Genomic DNA, 14,136 nt, shown 5'->3' with positions numbered 1-14,136 from the left:
CTTGCCAGCCCCTACCATCTCTTTGTACACATCCTATATGGTTTTTTTCTCTCAAAAACTGTAATACCTGGATTAAGCTCTTAGGTAACAAGAGCAAACCTTTACAACTCTTAGTAGAAAATATAGTTATCTTTGTATATTGTAAGGTGAAGGTTTCCCAAATAAGACCAAAAATACTAATCATAAAAATTGACCAGTTTGATTATAAACTGCTGCTTACAAAAGATATGTTAAAGAATACTAAACAAGAGAAAATACTGATAAATGTTCATATTTCTACTACTTTCTCAGTCTGTATCTTTCAGACTTCACTTAGCATTTTTTTTTCATTTCCTTGATAATTTTAGTTGTCTTATCCTTTTCTTCCCTACAGTACTTTATATAGATCAGCCTTCTTGGCAGAGACGCCAGTGGGTCTCTTCAACATTACCAAGTGTAAACTCTGCCACATTATCCAGTTACCAAGTTCATGAATTCTTCTTTAGTCAAACACAAAGCACTCTAGAATCTTACGAAGATCTCAGCCTTGAATCATCTAAAAAGCATGCTTATTAATTCCTCAAATTAATTTTAGCTCTTTTAAAAGAATCACTCAGACTACAGAAAACCACCAACCGATATGGAACCTTTATTTTTTCTTAAGGTCATTTCTGTACATCTGAAGTATGGGAGTAATCCTTTTACAAATGGAACTGATTACCAGAATAAACGACAACAAAACCGAACTGGTATTTCATGGGAATCCACAGCAGTTTAAGCTTCAAATCCAGCCAAGAAGTTTGTTACAATTTCTTTCAGCTTAGCATCTGACTGTTCTGAGATCTTTCCATCAGTCCTATTTGAAATAAAAAGCAGTTCATCAGTACTGACCTAATCAAAAACTCAATGACTAGCTACAAAATTCAAAAAAAATTCAACAAGACTTTGTATCTTAAAATTTATAAAAGAGGCCATCAATTGTGTTCATACCTAATATTGCCCAACAGGGCCTGGTGCTGGCTGATAACATGAGCCAGGAAAGCGTGCTCAAACTTTGTGATCTTGCTGGGCTCCAATTTATCCAGATACCCTCTTACACCAGCATAAATAACAGCCACTTGTTCTTCAATTGCCATGGGAGCTGAAAACAAAAGAATGCCAAGTTGCTCAAATAAACACCACATTAACAATGTCAGAAAAACTTAGCTTTTCTTCTAAGTATTATCATGTCTCTACATATTACCTACTCCCACTTTCTCTGTGACAAACTCCACATTAGTGTCTTTCCCACTTCTCTCCCCAGGAAAAGTGTTTTCCTTGTTAATTGCAAGCCTAAAAATGTAATCATCTTCAGGGATATTCCATAACCACTATTTATCATCTGGCAGCATTTAAACTGTTTAACATATAAATAATTTGCTGAGGGGCACCTGGGTGGCTCAGTGGTTAAGCACCTACCTTCAGCTCAGATCATGATCCCAGGGTATGGGATCAAGCACTGCATCTGTCTCCCTGCTCAGTCAGCGGGAAGCCTGCTTCTCCCTCTCCTATTCCCACTCCCCCTGCTTGTGTTCCCTCTCTTGCTCTGTCAACTAAATCTTTAAAATAAATAAATAAATAAATTGCTTAAACTACAGCAAGAATAAATGTATACTAACATACTTTTAAATCTGCCCAATGCCATTCTCTCAAGGCCAAGGTGGAAAGGGTGGAAGGGAAGAGATCTAATAGGTTTTAAATCTCAAAAGAAAAGTATATAGTAAGTTTTCCTGGTTATTCAAATGACAGACTGCACTGGAAGTACAACAGACATTAATCACATTCAAAACACTATCTTTAATGAAAGAACACCAGGTATTATAGCTTGTAAGGAGCTATGGGATTCCCAGGCCCTTACACACAGTACACACACTGATGAAATCAAAGAACTCACAATACTGTCCTTGCTTCAGCAACTCAGTCAATCGCACACCACGACTCAAGAGCTGTTGAGTGGCAGCATCAAGGTCAGAACCGAACTGGGCAAAAGCAGCAACCTCACGATACTGAGCCAATTCCAGCTTCATGGTACCTGCCACCTGAAATACAGAAATGGCTAGCTCATGAAACACAAAAATACTTAACCCACTGACAAAAAGCACTATACAATACACTATGATTTTAACCTAATGATATCCCTTCTCCTTGACAAAGTGATGCAAATTACCTGCTTCATAGCCCTGGTTTGGGCAGCAGATCCAACACGGGACACAGACAAACCAACGTTAATGGCAGGGCGGATACCTTTGTAGAACAATTCTGTTTCCAAGAAGATCTACAACATACAGAGAACACATATGTTAACAAGCTTTAAAAAAAAAGAAAAAAACTATTTTCAAAATTAAGTAAAAAAACTGAAGCCCAACATCTCCAAGGAAAAATGTTAAGTGTCTTCTTTTTTTTTTTTTTTTTAGAAGATTTTATTTATTTATTTGACAGAGAGAGATCACAAGTAGGCAGAGGGGCAGGCAGAGAGAAAGGAAGGGAAGCAGGCTCACTGCTGAACAGAGAGCCCGATGCGGGACTCGATCCCTTGACCCTGAGATCATGACCTGAGCCGAAGGCAGCGGCCCAACCCACTAAGCCACCCAGGCGCCCTGTTAAGTGTCTTCTCATCATAAAGAGCCCCTCCAATCTTCCCCAGCACCTATCAACTTACAAATTCTATTGCTAAGATTAAGAGGAGAAGAGAAAAAACAGAAGGGGCGTCTGGGTGGCTCAGTGGGTTATGCCTCTGCCTTCGGCTCAGGTCATGGTCTCAGGGTCCTGGGATCAAGCCCCGAATCGAGCTCACTGCTCAGCAGGGAGCCTGCTTCCTCCTCTCTGCCTGCCTCTGCCTATTTGAGATCTCTGTCAAATTAAATAAATAAATCTTTTAAAAAATAATAAATAAAATGCAGAGGAAGTGATCTGACCTCTGAGATTTGCTTCAAAATGATCAGGGGTAGAGAACAGCAGTGGCTATAAATGAAACAAAAATGAAGTTCACTATACCACAAATTGAAATGGGTGAGAGATATGTGGGTTTCATTACACTGTTCTCCTTTTCTATACATTTTAAAATCACCGCAATAAAGAGTGAAAGGCATTTAATAAATCAGTTCATCAACACTAGTTTAAACCAATGCCTTGGAATCATACAAAGCTTTTTAATTTACTTTAATTATAAAATAATACCTGTCCGTCAGTGATAGAAATGACATTTGTTGGAATGTAAGCAGACACATCACCAGCTTGTGTTTCTATGACTGGTAAAGCAGTCAAGGAGCCACCACCAAAAGAATCGTTCATTTTGGCTGCTCTCTCTAGGAGACGGGAGTGTAGGTAGAACACATCACCAGGATAGGCCTCACGACCAGGAGGCCGGCGGAGCAGCAGAGACATCTGACGATAGGCAACAGCCTACGGTACAGAGAGAGGGTTATAAAGTTCAGTTACTAGAAGCTAAATTTGTCACCTTCAATTGTGGTGCAAACGTAGAAACAGATTCTAAAAATATATTATCCTTTGACCTGTTTGGATAAGTCATCGTAGATGATCAAAGCATGTTTGCCGTTATCTCTAAAATATTCTCCCATAGAACAGCCAGAATAAGGAGCCAGGTACTGAAGTGGAGCAGCATCAGAAGCAGTAGCCGAAACCACAATGGTGTACTTCATGGCATCTGGGAAGAAAATAAGTTTTTTAAGTTCCACAAGATTATCAACATTTTGGTTTTAAAGACTACTGTGATAAAAACTAAGTGCTTTACTACATAATTTACCAAAGTCAGATTAACCAGTCAAACAACACAGATTTTAAAGAAACTGACAAAAACCTTAATGTTTATACTACTTTTACTTATTCAATTATATTAGAAGAAATTTCAATTCATTGGGGAATAATTAAAACCAGCCTTCATTAAGTAGAAGCTATCCAAAGATTAGCAATATTAGGACTCCCAGAGAACGATGATACTGAAGTTCTTTCCCTTCCTTTCAAGTAAACCCTAACCTCAAGGCGGGGCTTGAACTCGTGACTCCCAACACCAAGAGCCACATGCTCTCTCGACTGAGCCAGCCAGGCATTCCTGGACTGAAGTTCTTGAATACCTGCATCTGTGAGTCTCTTCACCAACTGGGCAACAGTGGATCTCTTCTGACCAATAGCAACGTAGATACAGTACAGCTTCTTCTTTTCATCAGTTCCATCATTGAAACGTTTCTGGTTAATGATGGTGTCAATAGCAATTGATGTTTTACTTTAAAAAGAGAATGTAAACTTAAATTTTAGTAAATACTTCAAAGGATTTCTCAAATTTCAGTCCTACTTCTAATCCTCATCAGATTCTACTCACCCCATTATATCCAAAACATTTACCATTCCAACCCTAATAAGTAATCTTTCCACAATTAAATTTTAGTTAAAATGTTTAACAAGCTTTACCCAGTTTGTCGGTCACCAATAATCAGCTCACGCTGACCACGACCAATTGGCACCAAGCTATCCACAGCCTTAATGCCAGTCTGCATGGGTTCGCGCACAGAGATTCGAGGAATGATCCCGGGGGCTTTCAGGCCAACTCGCCTACGGGTCTTGGAACCAATTGGACCCTGTTAAACAATAAAAAGGAGCCCCAGAACAATCAGTTTTGATGTCGATTAGAAGCTACAAACACATCTAATGACCATTAAACGTACCTTTCCATCAATGGCATTACCAAGGGCATCCACAACACGGCCCAATAGCTCCTCGCCAACTGGAACATCCACGATGGCTCCTGTTCTCTTCACAATATCTCCTTCCTTAATTAGTTTATCATTTCCAAACACGACAACACCAACGTTGTCGGGTTCCAAGTTCAGAGACATACCCTACAAAACACACAATTGAACCCCCATGAAGCCTGAGTAGTCCTTCTTCCCAAATGTCAACACTATATGAAATTAAAATAGCTAGTTTAAAAAAAAAAAAGGAGTATTGGACTTTTGATCTGATTTTTATGACAAAAAATCTTCTTTTATCAAGACCAAACAGCAACACGTTTCCTTGAATCCTCTTAGGATAGCATGATAAGCCTAACATGCTCTTTTATTTACTACATGATCAAAGAACTAGAAGAAACAAAGAAACTAGGTCAAGCTTTTTTCACTGTACTTCTTTTGTCTATGGATTTTGAACCAGGTGATCAGTACGAAATAAAGTGATCAACTGGAAATTTTAAGACACAGTTGATTTACATCTTTTTATCTGTGAGTAGTGTCATAAACAGCTAAAAAAATTACAGTGAGAATTCATCAGGTTAGTAGAAAAGGCAATTAAAATCTACCCAAACGAGGATAAAATGCTATAATGTAACAGTGCTGGGTCGTCTCTCATCATTACAACTTTAATTCAAAATATAAGATTTTTAGGTCCCTATTCATTACTAAGGATAAAGACTATTCATGAACTGAGTCTGGTCAGTTACTGAAGCTCTGCAGAAATACTCAGAACAAATAGAGAGTATCACTGCTGTTAATGTTCAATACAGTTGTCACTAACCACATGTGGCTATTTAAAATTTGAATTAATTAACACCATCTTACCGAAGTCAGAGAAACTCAATTTTCTCTCCAATTAACAAATCTCTATACATCACCCACTCTCTCTGTGAGACACTCCCCACTGTACATTCTCAATAGCCTCACATGTAAAAAAAAAAAATCCATTGCACTATACTTAAACAGCGCAGACATAAAGTATTTCCATCATTGCAGGAAGTTCTATTAGACTATACTAGACTTTTACATCTTAAAAGCTAAAAAAGAAACTCATTGTTTATTTATATCAGCCTCACCTTTCAAAGTTATGCAATGTATACGCTGAAGATATGAGAGGCTAAATTTTTGGCCAAGGTCTAACAGCTATGGAGAAAACTTTTGGCTGTGTAATTATTCTTCCATATCAAGGTTTTCTAAAATACTGGTCAGTAGCCAGAGGGCCAAGTCTGTCTTTACCCATGTTGAGTGGGTAATCCTACTCCCCCTGGTCTACCCAGGTATCATGCTCTGCTTTCCTTAGAAAACCCAAGACTACTACCATTTGTTTTCATCCCACTGGCCAACTAGACTCAACCTAATAGAAAGAAGTAGACTTCTATCATCAGAGAGCTTCTATAACTACTAGCTTAACAATAATAGGTCTACTCCTAGAAGATATACAAAGTCAAGGACTTCCAACTTTCTACCAGAAATTAATTTAGTTGGAAGTTATCCAAGGCTCTTATATAAGACAATCTTAATAGGTATAAAGCAGACTTCTTAGAATTTGGCTTAAGGTTTAGTCAATTTTTTATTTCTGCACTAGTGCCTACAATTTATATATTATCAGTCCCTAGAATAAAAACTTTGGTAACCAAAACCTTTTAAGTTTATTTTTTTTCACAATCAATGATAATGATTAAATACTGAAGAAGTTGAGAGTGAAAGTTAAAATAAAAAAAACACTAGCACAATCTTTGAATTATTAAGTGAGTAATTCAGAGACCAAGCCTAAAACACCAAAATCTCATTTTTTGTAATTTACCTTTAAACCTGAAGAAAACTCTACCATTTCTTCTGCCTGAACATTTCTTAGCCCATGTACACGGGCAATACCATCACCAATGCTCAGGACACGTCCAGTCTCTTCAAGGTCAACAGAAGTATCGGCTCCAAGAATACGTTCTTCAAGGATAGAGGACACTTCGGCAGTGCCTATTGAGAGAAAAAATCCATTGCAAAAATAGCCTAGTCTCAAGATCTTTTTAAAACCCACTTCCCGGGCGCCTGGGTGGCTCAGTGGGTTAGGTCGCTGCCTTCGGCTCAGGTCATGATCTCAGGGTCCTGGGATCGAGTCCCACATGGGGTTCTCTGCTCAGCAGGGAGCCTGTTTCCCTCTATCTCTCTCTCTGCCTGCTTCTCCGTCTACTTGTGATCTCTTTGTCAAATAAATAAATAAAATCTTAAAAAAAAAAAAAAACACTTCCCTAACAACATAAAAACTGTAATTTTGTAATCACAATAACCAAATTATTTTTTTTAACATTTTATTTATTTGCTTAACAGAGATCACAAGTAGGCAGAGAGGCAGGCAGAGCAGAAACAGAGGAAGCAGGCTCCCTGCTGAGCAGAGCCCAACATGGGGCTCCATCCCAGGACCCTGGGATCATGACCTAAGCCAAAGGCAGAGCCTTTAACCCACTGAGCCACCCAGGTGCCCCTAACCAAATTATTCTAAAATGTAATATGCATGGTTCTATTAAAAAAAAGCTTGATATCCACCACTGCTATAAAAAAACAAATCCAAGGGGCACCTGGGTGGCTCAGTTGTTAAGCATCTGCCTTCGGCTCAGGTCATGCTCCCAGGGTCCTTGGATTGAGCCCTACACTGGGCTCCCTCCTCAGTGGGAAGCCTGCTTCTCCCTCCCCCACTCCCCCTGTTTGTGTTCCCTATCTAGCTGTGTCTCTCTGTGTCAATAAAATAAAATCTTTTAAAAATAAATAAATAAATAAAAACACACAAATCCAAGTGATGGAGAGAAAATTTCACAAGACAAACGTAAACCAGATAATCAGCTAATAAAATTAAGCAACATCATTATAATTTCATTTTTTACTCCTTTTATTTAATTTCTCAGGAATTTCTATGTTGAAACCTGACTTTTGCTAAACTCTGCAGGAAGCTTAAAAATGCAATCTTTTTTTTTAAAAGTAGGCATTATGCCCAGCATGGAGCCCAATGCAGGGCTTAAACTCATGACTCTGACATGGAGACCAAGCTGAAATCAAGAGTGGGACACTTGGGCATCTGGGTGGCTCAGTCGTTAAGTGTCTGCCTTCAGTTCAGGTCATGATCTCAGGGTCCTTTGATGGAGCACCACATCAGACTCCCTGCTTGGTGAAAAGCCTGCTTCTCCCTCTGCTTGTGTTCCCTCTCTCTCTCAAAGAAATAAATCAAATATTTAAGAAAAAAAAAAAAAAAGAGTGGGACACTTAACCAACCTAGCCATCCAGGCACCCCAAAAAACCAATCCATTTTTAAAAGCAACTGTTAACAAAGTATAAATATCTTTCCCCTTAAAGACATGCAAATACTTAATATTCCTCATCTTAGCATGTGGGAGACTTCTGTATTCACTTGTTTACTCTTTAGTTCAAAAGCCCCACTCACATATCCCCAAAAGAATTCCCTAACCTATGCATCTTCCCTGCTCACCTCCACCATTATCTATCTGCAATGTGCAAATCTGTAGGTTGCCAAGTACAGATTAGCAGCTATTACCATCTAAAATCATAAAGGTAGGGCGCCTGGGTGGCTCAGTGGGTTAAGCCGCTGCCTTCGGCTCAGGTCATGATCTCAGGGTCCTGGGATCGAGTCCCGCATTGGGCTCTCTGCTCAGCAGGGGGCCTGCTTCCCTCTCTCTCTCTCTCTGCCTGCCTCTCCACCTACTTGTGATTTCTCTCTGTCAAATAAATAAATAAAATATTTAAAAAAAATAAATAAAATAAAATCATAAAGGTAAAAGTTGTTTATTTTTTTTCTAATTTTTTTTTTAAGAATTTTTTACTTATTTTGACAGAGACACACAGCTAGAGAAGAAACACATGCAAAAGGAATGGGAGATGGAACACAGGCTTCCGGTGGGGCAGGGAGCCCAATGCAGGGATTGGGATCCGTCCCAGGACCCTGGGATCATGACCCGACCACAAGGTAGACACTTAACAACTAAGTCACCCAGGCACCCCTCTAATGAAATGAAAGCTTTTACAGTTCAGAAAGGATACCCACCATCTGATATGTGTACTTTCTGTTTCCACCCAAAGATACTGTAGCAGAAAAAAAAAGCTGCAGCATCATGAAAAAATATATATTTTACTAGAACAAGAGAACCTACCAAGACAGAGCTAAATGGCACATTACAGGCAAAGAATCTGAGATTTGTAGTAACTAAAATTAAGAGGGAAAAACAATTAACAAATGAAAATTAAAAAGTTATGCAACCTATGTAACTTATTTTTTCCCTTACTGACAAGGCAGTAAGTGTGGTGTATACAGACTCAGAAATAATGACTTACCAGTCTTCTGAAGACGAGTGTTAGAGGCATGGAGGTTCCTTGCAGCAATGAAGGAGGATCCCAAAGCATTTTTGGAGACCTAGTGCATAAACATTTTTAAAAACTTTGTTTAAAAAAAAAAAAAAAGACCTTATAAAACTGGCAAGCTTGAACAAATGCAGGCTTAGTTTGATCAAATTAGTTTGATCAGTTTAACCAAGTTATCAATGAAAATATTAATTATATTCAAAATATTCTGCTTAAAATTGGAAGGTTATTAATCACATGATAAAGCAGATTTTGATATATGCAAAAATGTATTAAACAGCTCCTGGAAGGGACTCCTGGGTGGCTCAGTTGGTTAAGCAGCTGCCTTTGGCTCAGGTCATGATCCCAGCGTCCTGTGATCGAGTCCCACATTGGGCTCCTTGCTCAGCGGGGAGCCTGCTTCTCCCTCTGCCTCTGCCTGCCATTCTGTCTGCCTGTGCTCTCTCCCTCTCTCTCTCTGATAAATTAAAAAAAAAAAAAAAAAAAATTTAAACAGCTCCTGGGAATATGGTTAAGTATTTTATAAAAAGTTATTTTAGGGGTGCCTGGGTGGCTCAGTGGGTTAGGCCTCTCTGCCTTCAGCTCGGGTCATGATCTCAGGGTCCTGGGATCAAGCCCTGCAGTGAACTGTCTCCCCAGCAGGGAGCCCGCTTCCCCCTTTCTCTCTCTGTCTGCTGCTCTGCTTACTTGTGACCTGTCAAATAAATAAATAAAATCTTTTTTAAAAAAATAAGTAATTTTGGGGGCGCCTGGGTGGCTCAGTGGGTTAAGCCACTGCCTTTGGCTCAGGTCATGATCTCAGAGTCCTGGGATCGAGTCCCGCATCGGGCTCTCTGCTCAGCAGGGAGCCTGCTCCCCCCCCTCTCTGCCTGCCTCTCTGCCTACTTGTGATTTCTCTCTGTCAAATAAATAAATTTTTTAAAAATAAATAAATAAATAAATAAATAATTTTTAAGGTGTTTTTTTAAAAACTCAGAGTTACCGAATTATCCTTTCCTTTAAGGGAATCAGGTACTATTATTTCATCTTTAGATACATTTGAGTTGAACTGCGGAAATTCTCAGTAAGATAAACTTCCTAAGAAAGGGAAATATCCATATATATCCTACTTTACTTAAAAAAAAAAACAATAAAAATAAAAATAAAAAATTACTGGGTGCCTGGGTGGTACAGTGGGTTGGGGGCTCAGGGTCCTGGGAGTCTCTCCTCAGCGGGGAGCCTGTTTCCCCCTCTCCCTTTTCTCTGCCTACCAGTGACCTGTCAAATAAATAAATAAATTCTTTTTTAAAAAATTAAATTCCTAAATGTTAAAAGATTTTGATTAGAAATTAAGAATGGCTGTGGGGACGCCGGGTGGCTCAGTGGGTTAAGCCGCTGCCTTCCGCTCAGGTCATGATCTCAGGGTCCTGGGATCGAGTCCTGCATCCGGCTCTCTGCTCAGCGGAGAGCCTGCTTCCCTTCCTCTCTCTCTGCCTGCCTCTCTGCCTATTTGTGATCTCTGTCTGTCAAATAAATAAATAAAATCTTAAAAAAAAAAAAAAAAGAATGGCTGTGGATTCTTTTTTTTCCCTTGCCACAGACCAAGCCTACAACAATCTGGACTGCCTCCTTCATGTTCCACCGATGCTATTGGTCACTGTCAATTCTGAACCTACTATCTTCTACAGAACCGGATGAAAACCATTAAAAATGTTTTTCTTGCAACTTAGTTTTATTAGAACAGTAAAATAGCCAGTGTTTATTTTACCTCTGAAACTGATACTACGTTTAACAAGAGTAAGTAAATGTAAGCCTTCAAGGGCGATAAGTAACAAAGGGCATTGACCTTCATAGGCATTTTCCAACCTATGCTCTATCTTGAGCTCTCAATCACTGTCTAACAATTCCTCAAGGACGAAATCTTAAGACACGTCAAAGTACCACAACACAAAGCAAAGCCTTCTTTCTGCCTGAGACAATTTAGGTTTCACTGCTGTCGCGGCATCGGCCGCAGTAAATGCACATTTACACTGTACAGCGTTTCACAGTCACCTCTGTATTCAGCACTGAGATCGTCTACTTGAGTATTCAGAAAAGCACCTTCATTTTTGCTTTCCCCCGAAAAGACCTCCGAGCAGAGGTGAAAAGGCCGGGGCGTACTGACCTTCACACAATGTCAGGCTTTCCCAGGTCACTTCAACTAGAGCTACCAATAGTCCTCTGACCTTCAGCGGGGCAATCCCGGAGAACCGGCGGGCGACAGGCCTCGCCGTTTCAGAGCAGGTGTCGGAGAGCTAGCGACCCAGCCCTGACCTTCACCCAAAGCCCCCTCTCGGACAGCTCTCAATTGAAGTCCTGGACACCTCCTGAGGTCCCTCTCCAGACAACATAGAAGTCGCCACCTCCCCTGCAACGCTTAACACGGTCCCGCACCGATGGAGAGCATCTGGACCCTTACGCCGCCGCCCAGCCCAAGGCCGCGCAGCCAGCGGTGCAAGATGGCGGCGCCCGCCAGCTCCTCACCCTCCATGCAGCAAGAGCTCGCGAATCAGCACAGCACCAGCCACCCGCTGGGCCACCTCTCTCCCGCCGGTACCCCGCACTCACCAGCCCGGCCCGTCGAGGAAGGGCGCGGGCCACGGCCGCGGCGACGCGCACAGACAGCATCTTTGCAGGTTCTCCTCGGGTGGCTCCTCCGCAGCCGCAGCCTCCGGACTGACTGGGACAAAATGGCTGAGCGACAAGGAAGGTCAAGGCAGCCGGCCCACCTGACCCGGAAGTACCGCCCCTTGCGCTAACCCCCGGACGCGAATAGGCCTTTTGCTGGAGGGTTGGGGGTGGAGTTACTTTTTTAAAGTATTGTTTTTAGAGTTAAGCATAAAAATTAGCGATTAGATCTTTGTTAACTTCGGCCCAGGCTTTCGTCACACATTTGTCTTGACCTATTGAGTTGACCTTGTGGTTGCCCCTGGCGACCATGTGGATAGCGGAACCTCTTACTCTGCGGCTTTCAGGCCCAGTCCCGGCTGGGGACCCTGTAGGCGTCACCCGGCGCTGGGACGCAGCTGGTTTGAAGGTGACGGGAGGTAGATGTTGTGGGGTCCGAGACTACAGCTTTCGAAGCGTAGTAGCAAAATAAGCAGTTATCACCAGGGGCGTGCGGAGCTGGTTAAACTGTAGATCGCTGGCCCCACCCCCCAGACCTTCTTAAAGTTGAAAATTTGGAGTAATCTGAATTTTTGAGAGGCGCCCACACCATTCTAGGTGATCCGTTACGCACTCAAGTTCGAAAATCGCAGTTCTTTCATATTCTATCTAAATGAAATCTGTATATTAGAACAAATTGTTTAAAAAATGGTAACAAGCACAAGTTCAAAACGAGTGGTTGCCAATTCACTGAGGATGGTGCGGAAATCAGAAGTCATATCCCAGACTGGACTAGGATTCAGTGTTTCCTCTACCAACAACTAGTTTCAGGACAACAGGGACTATACTTTTACATTTGGAATAAAATTAGGGCATCTGAGTGTCTCAGTTGAGCCTCCGCCTTGGGCTCAGGTCATGGTTGGGGGGGTGTCCTGGGATAGAGTCCCTGATTGGGCTCCCTGATCAGTGGGGAGTCGGCTTCTCCCTCTACCCTATGCCCCAACTGGCCTGCTCTTGATTTCTCTCTCTCACTCTCTCTCAAATAAATAAATGAGATCTTTAAAAAAATAAATTTGGAATAAAATGGAAATGATAGGGATGCCTTGGTGGCTTAGTCGGTTAAGCATTTGCCTTCCGCTGAGGTCATGATCCCAGATTCCTAGAGTCTAACCCTGTGTCCGGCTCCTTGTTCAGCGGGGAGCCTGCTTCTCCCTCTCCCTCTGCTGCTCCTCCTGCTTATGTTTTCTCTTCGTACCCACGCGCACGCTCTCTCTCTGCCCGTAAATAAAATCTTTAAAAAACAAAATAGGGACGCCTGGGTGGCTCAGTTGGTTGGACGACTGCCTTCGGCCCAGGTCATGATCCCGGAGTCTTGGGATCGAGTCCCACATCAGGCTCCCAGCTCCATGGGGAGTCTGCTTCACTCTCTGACCTTCTCCTCGCTCATGCTCTCTCTCACTGTCTCTCTCTCAAATAAATAAATAAAATCTTTAAAAAAAATAAATAAAACGTAAAGGCTGAAATAAAAAACACCTTCCTATACCGACACACCAACATTGGAACAGAACTTCCCCAATCATACACACACAGAATTTTTGCCATACTGAGATTTTTATGATATGCACAGAATTGTCGTCGGGAGAGGGAATATTGGGTGTCTTATCTAGTTTACAGACAAAACCTTAATTTGGGTGGAGCATATGAATATCGGGATTAAAAGGATCATGTCCTAAAATACAGCTTGCAAATGTATGGTCAGCAATCCCTTTTCTAATATTCTATTCCATTTTCAAGGTGAGCATCCTTCTCCTTATGGATAAGAGGGGCTAACAGAAAAAAATATTGGCTTCTAAAAACAGAAAGTTTGGAAGGGTATTTTGTGAAATTAGTAGTGATAAAAGTGGACAAAGGACATAAAGATAACTCCCCCCCCCATACTCAGGGGCTGTACCAACTTAACTGAAATTTGGTTATTGAGCAGAGACACATTTGACTAAAAAAAAATAAGGAAGCCATACAATATGGTATTGGCTAGTTAGTAAAATTCTTTTGAAAAAAAAATTTCATCATAAAGAAATTTCTGACTTAGAAGAAAGATATTTAGTGCTAAGAGTGATCCACAGTTAGATATTAAACCACATATATCACACCATTGAGTACATGGGCTACCTTTCCTGATGTTTCACAGTATACTACAGGAGGCTGCAGGCAGCAGTGTGGTCTAACTAGCCTTCAAAGATAAAACAATCAGAGCCAGAACATTATGATCAGACTCTAGTTCTACTGCTTAATCTTGGTCAAGTTGTTTAATCCATGTGTGCATGGTTTTTAATGTGAAAATAGGTAGAATAATGTGTTCATCTATTTTTCCAGGGTATTTGTAAGAATG

General features: G+C 41.1%; 1 protein-coding gene across 1 annotated transcript; it reads right to left on the bottom strand.

Annotated features, from left to right (window-relative positions):
- Positions 1-605: 605 nt before the first annotated feature.
- On the bottom strand, positions 606-11,840 carry ATP5F1A (ATP synthase F1 subunit alpha). Its single transcript, XM_044243056.1, has 12 exons — positions 11,709-11,840; positions 9,096-9,174; positions 6,565-6,734; positions 4,698-4,871; positions 4,444-4,610; positions 4,110-4,258; positions 3,531-3,682; positions 3,196-3,420; positions 2,186-2,293; positions 1,913-2,057; positions 970-1,120; positions 606-835 (listed from the first exon to the last, which is right to left on the bottom strand). Exons 1-12 carry the CDS (start codon positions 11,766-11,768, stop codon positions 754-756), a joined length of 1,662 nt encoding a protein of 553 aa, XP_044098991.1. The 5' UTR covers positions 11,769-11,840; the 3' UTR covers positions 606-753.
- Positions 11,841-14,136: the final 2,296 nt, after the last annotated feature.

Source organism: Neovison vison, chromosome 3, assembly GCF_020171115.1.
Source record: "Neovison vison isolate M4711 chromosome 3, ASM_NN_V1, whole genome shotgun sequence".
Lineage (NCBI taxonomy): Eukaryota > Metazoa > Chordata > Mammalia > Carnivora > Mustelidae > Neogale > Neogale vison.
The sequence above is the reverse complement of the archived record's forward strand: the minus strand, read 5'-3'. Positions and strand labels throughout refer to the sequence as shown.

What these genes read in the sequence shown, in the direction of transcription:
- ATP5F1A (XM_044243056.1), bottom strand. Translation starts at nt 11,768, where the DNA reads ATGCTGTCTGTGCGCGTCGCCGCGGCCGTGGCCCGCGCCCTTCCTCGA. An exon ending in TTCCTCGACGGGCCGGGCTG is followed by an intron (nt 9,175 to 11,708) that starts GTGAGTGCGGGG and finishes TTTATGCACTAG; the next exon opens with GTCTCCAAAAATGCTTTGGG. An exon ending in GCTGAAGCAAGGACAGTATT is followed by an intron (nt 1,121 to 1,912) that starts GTGAGTTCTTTG and finishes TTTTGTTTTCAG; the next exon opens with CTCCCATGGCAATTGAAGAA.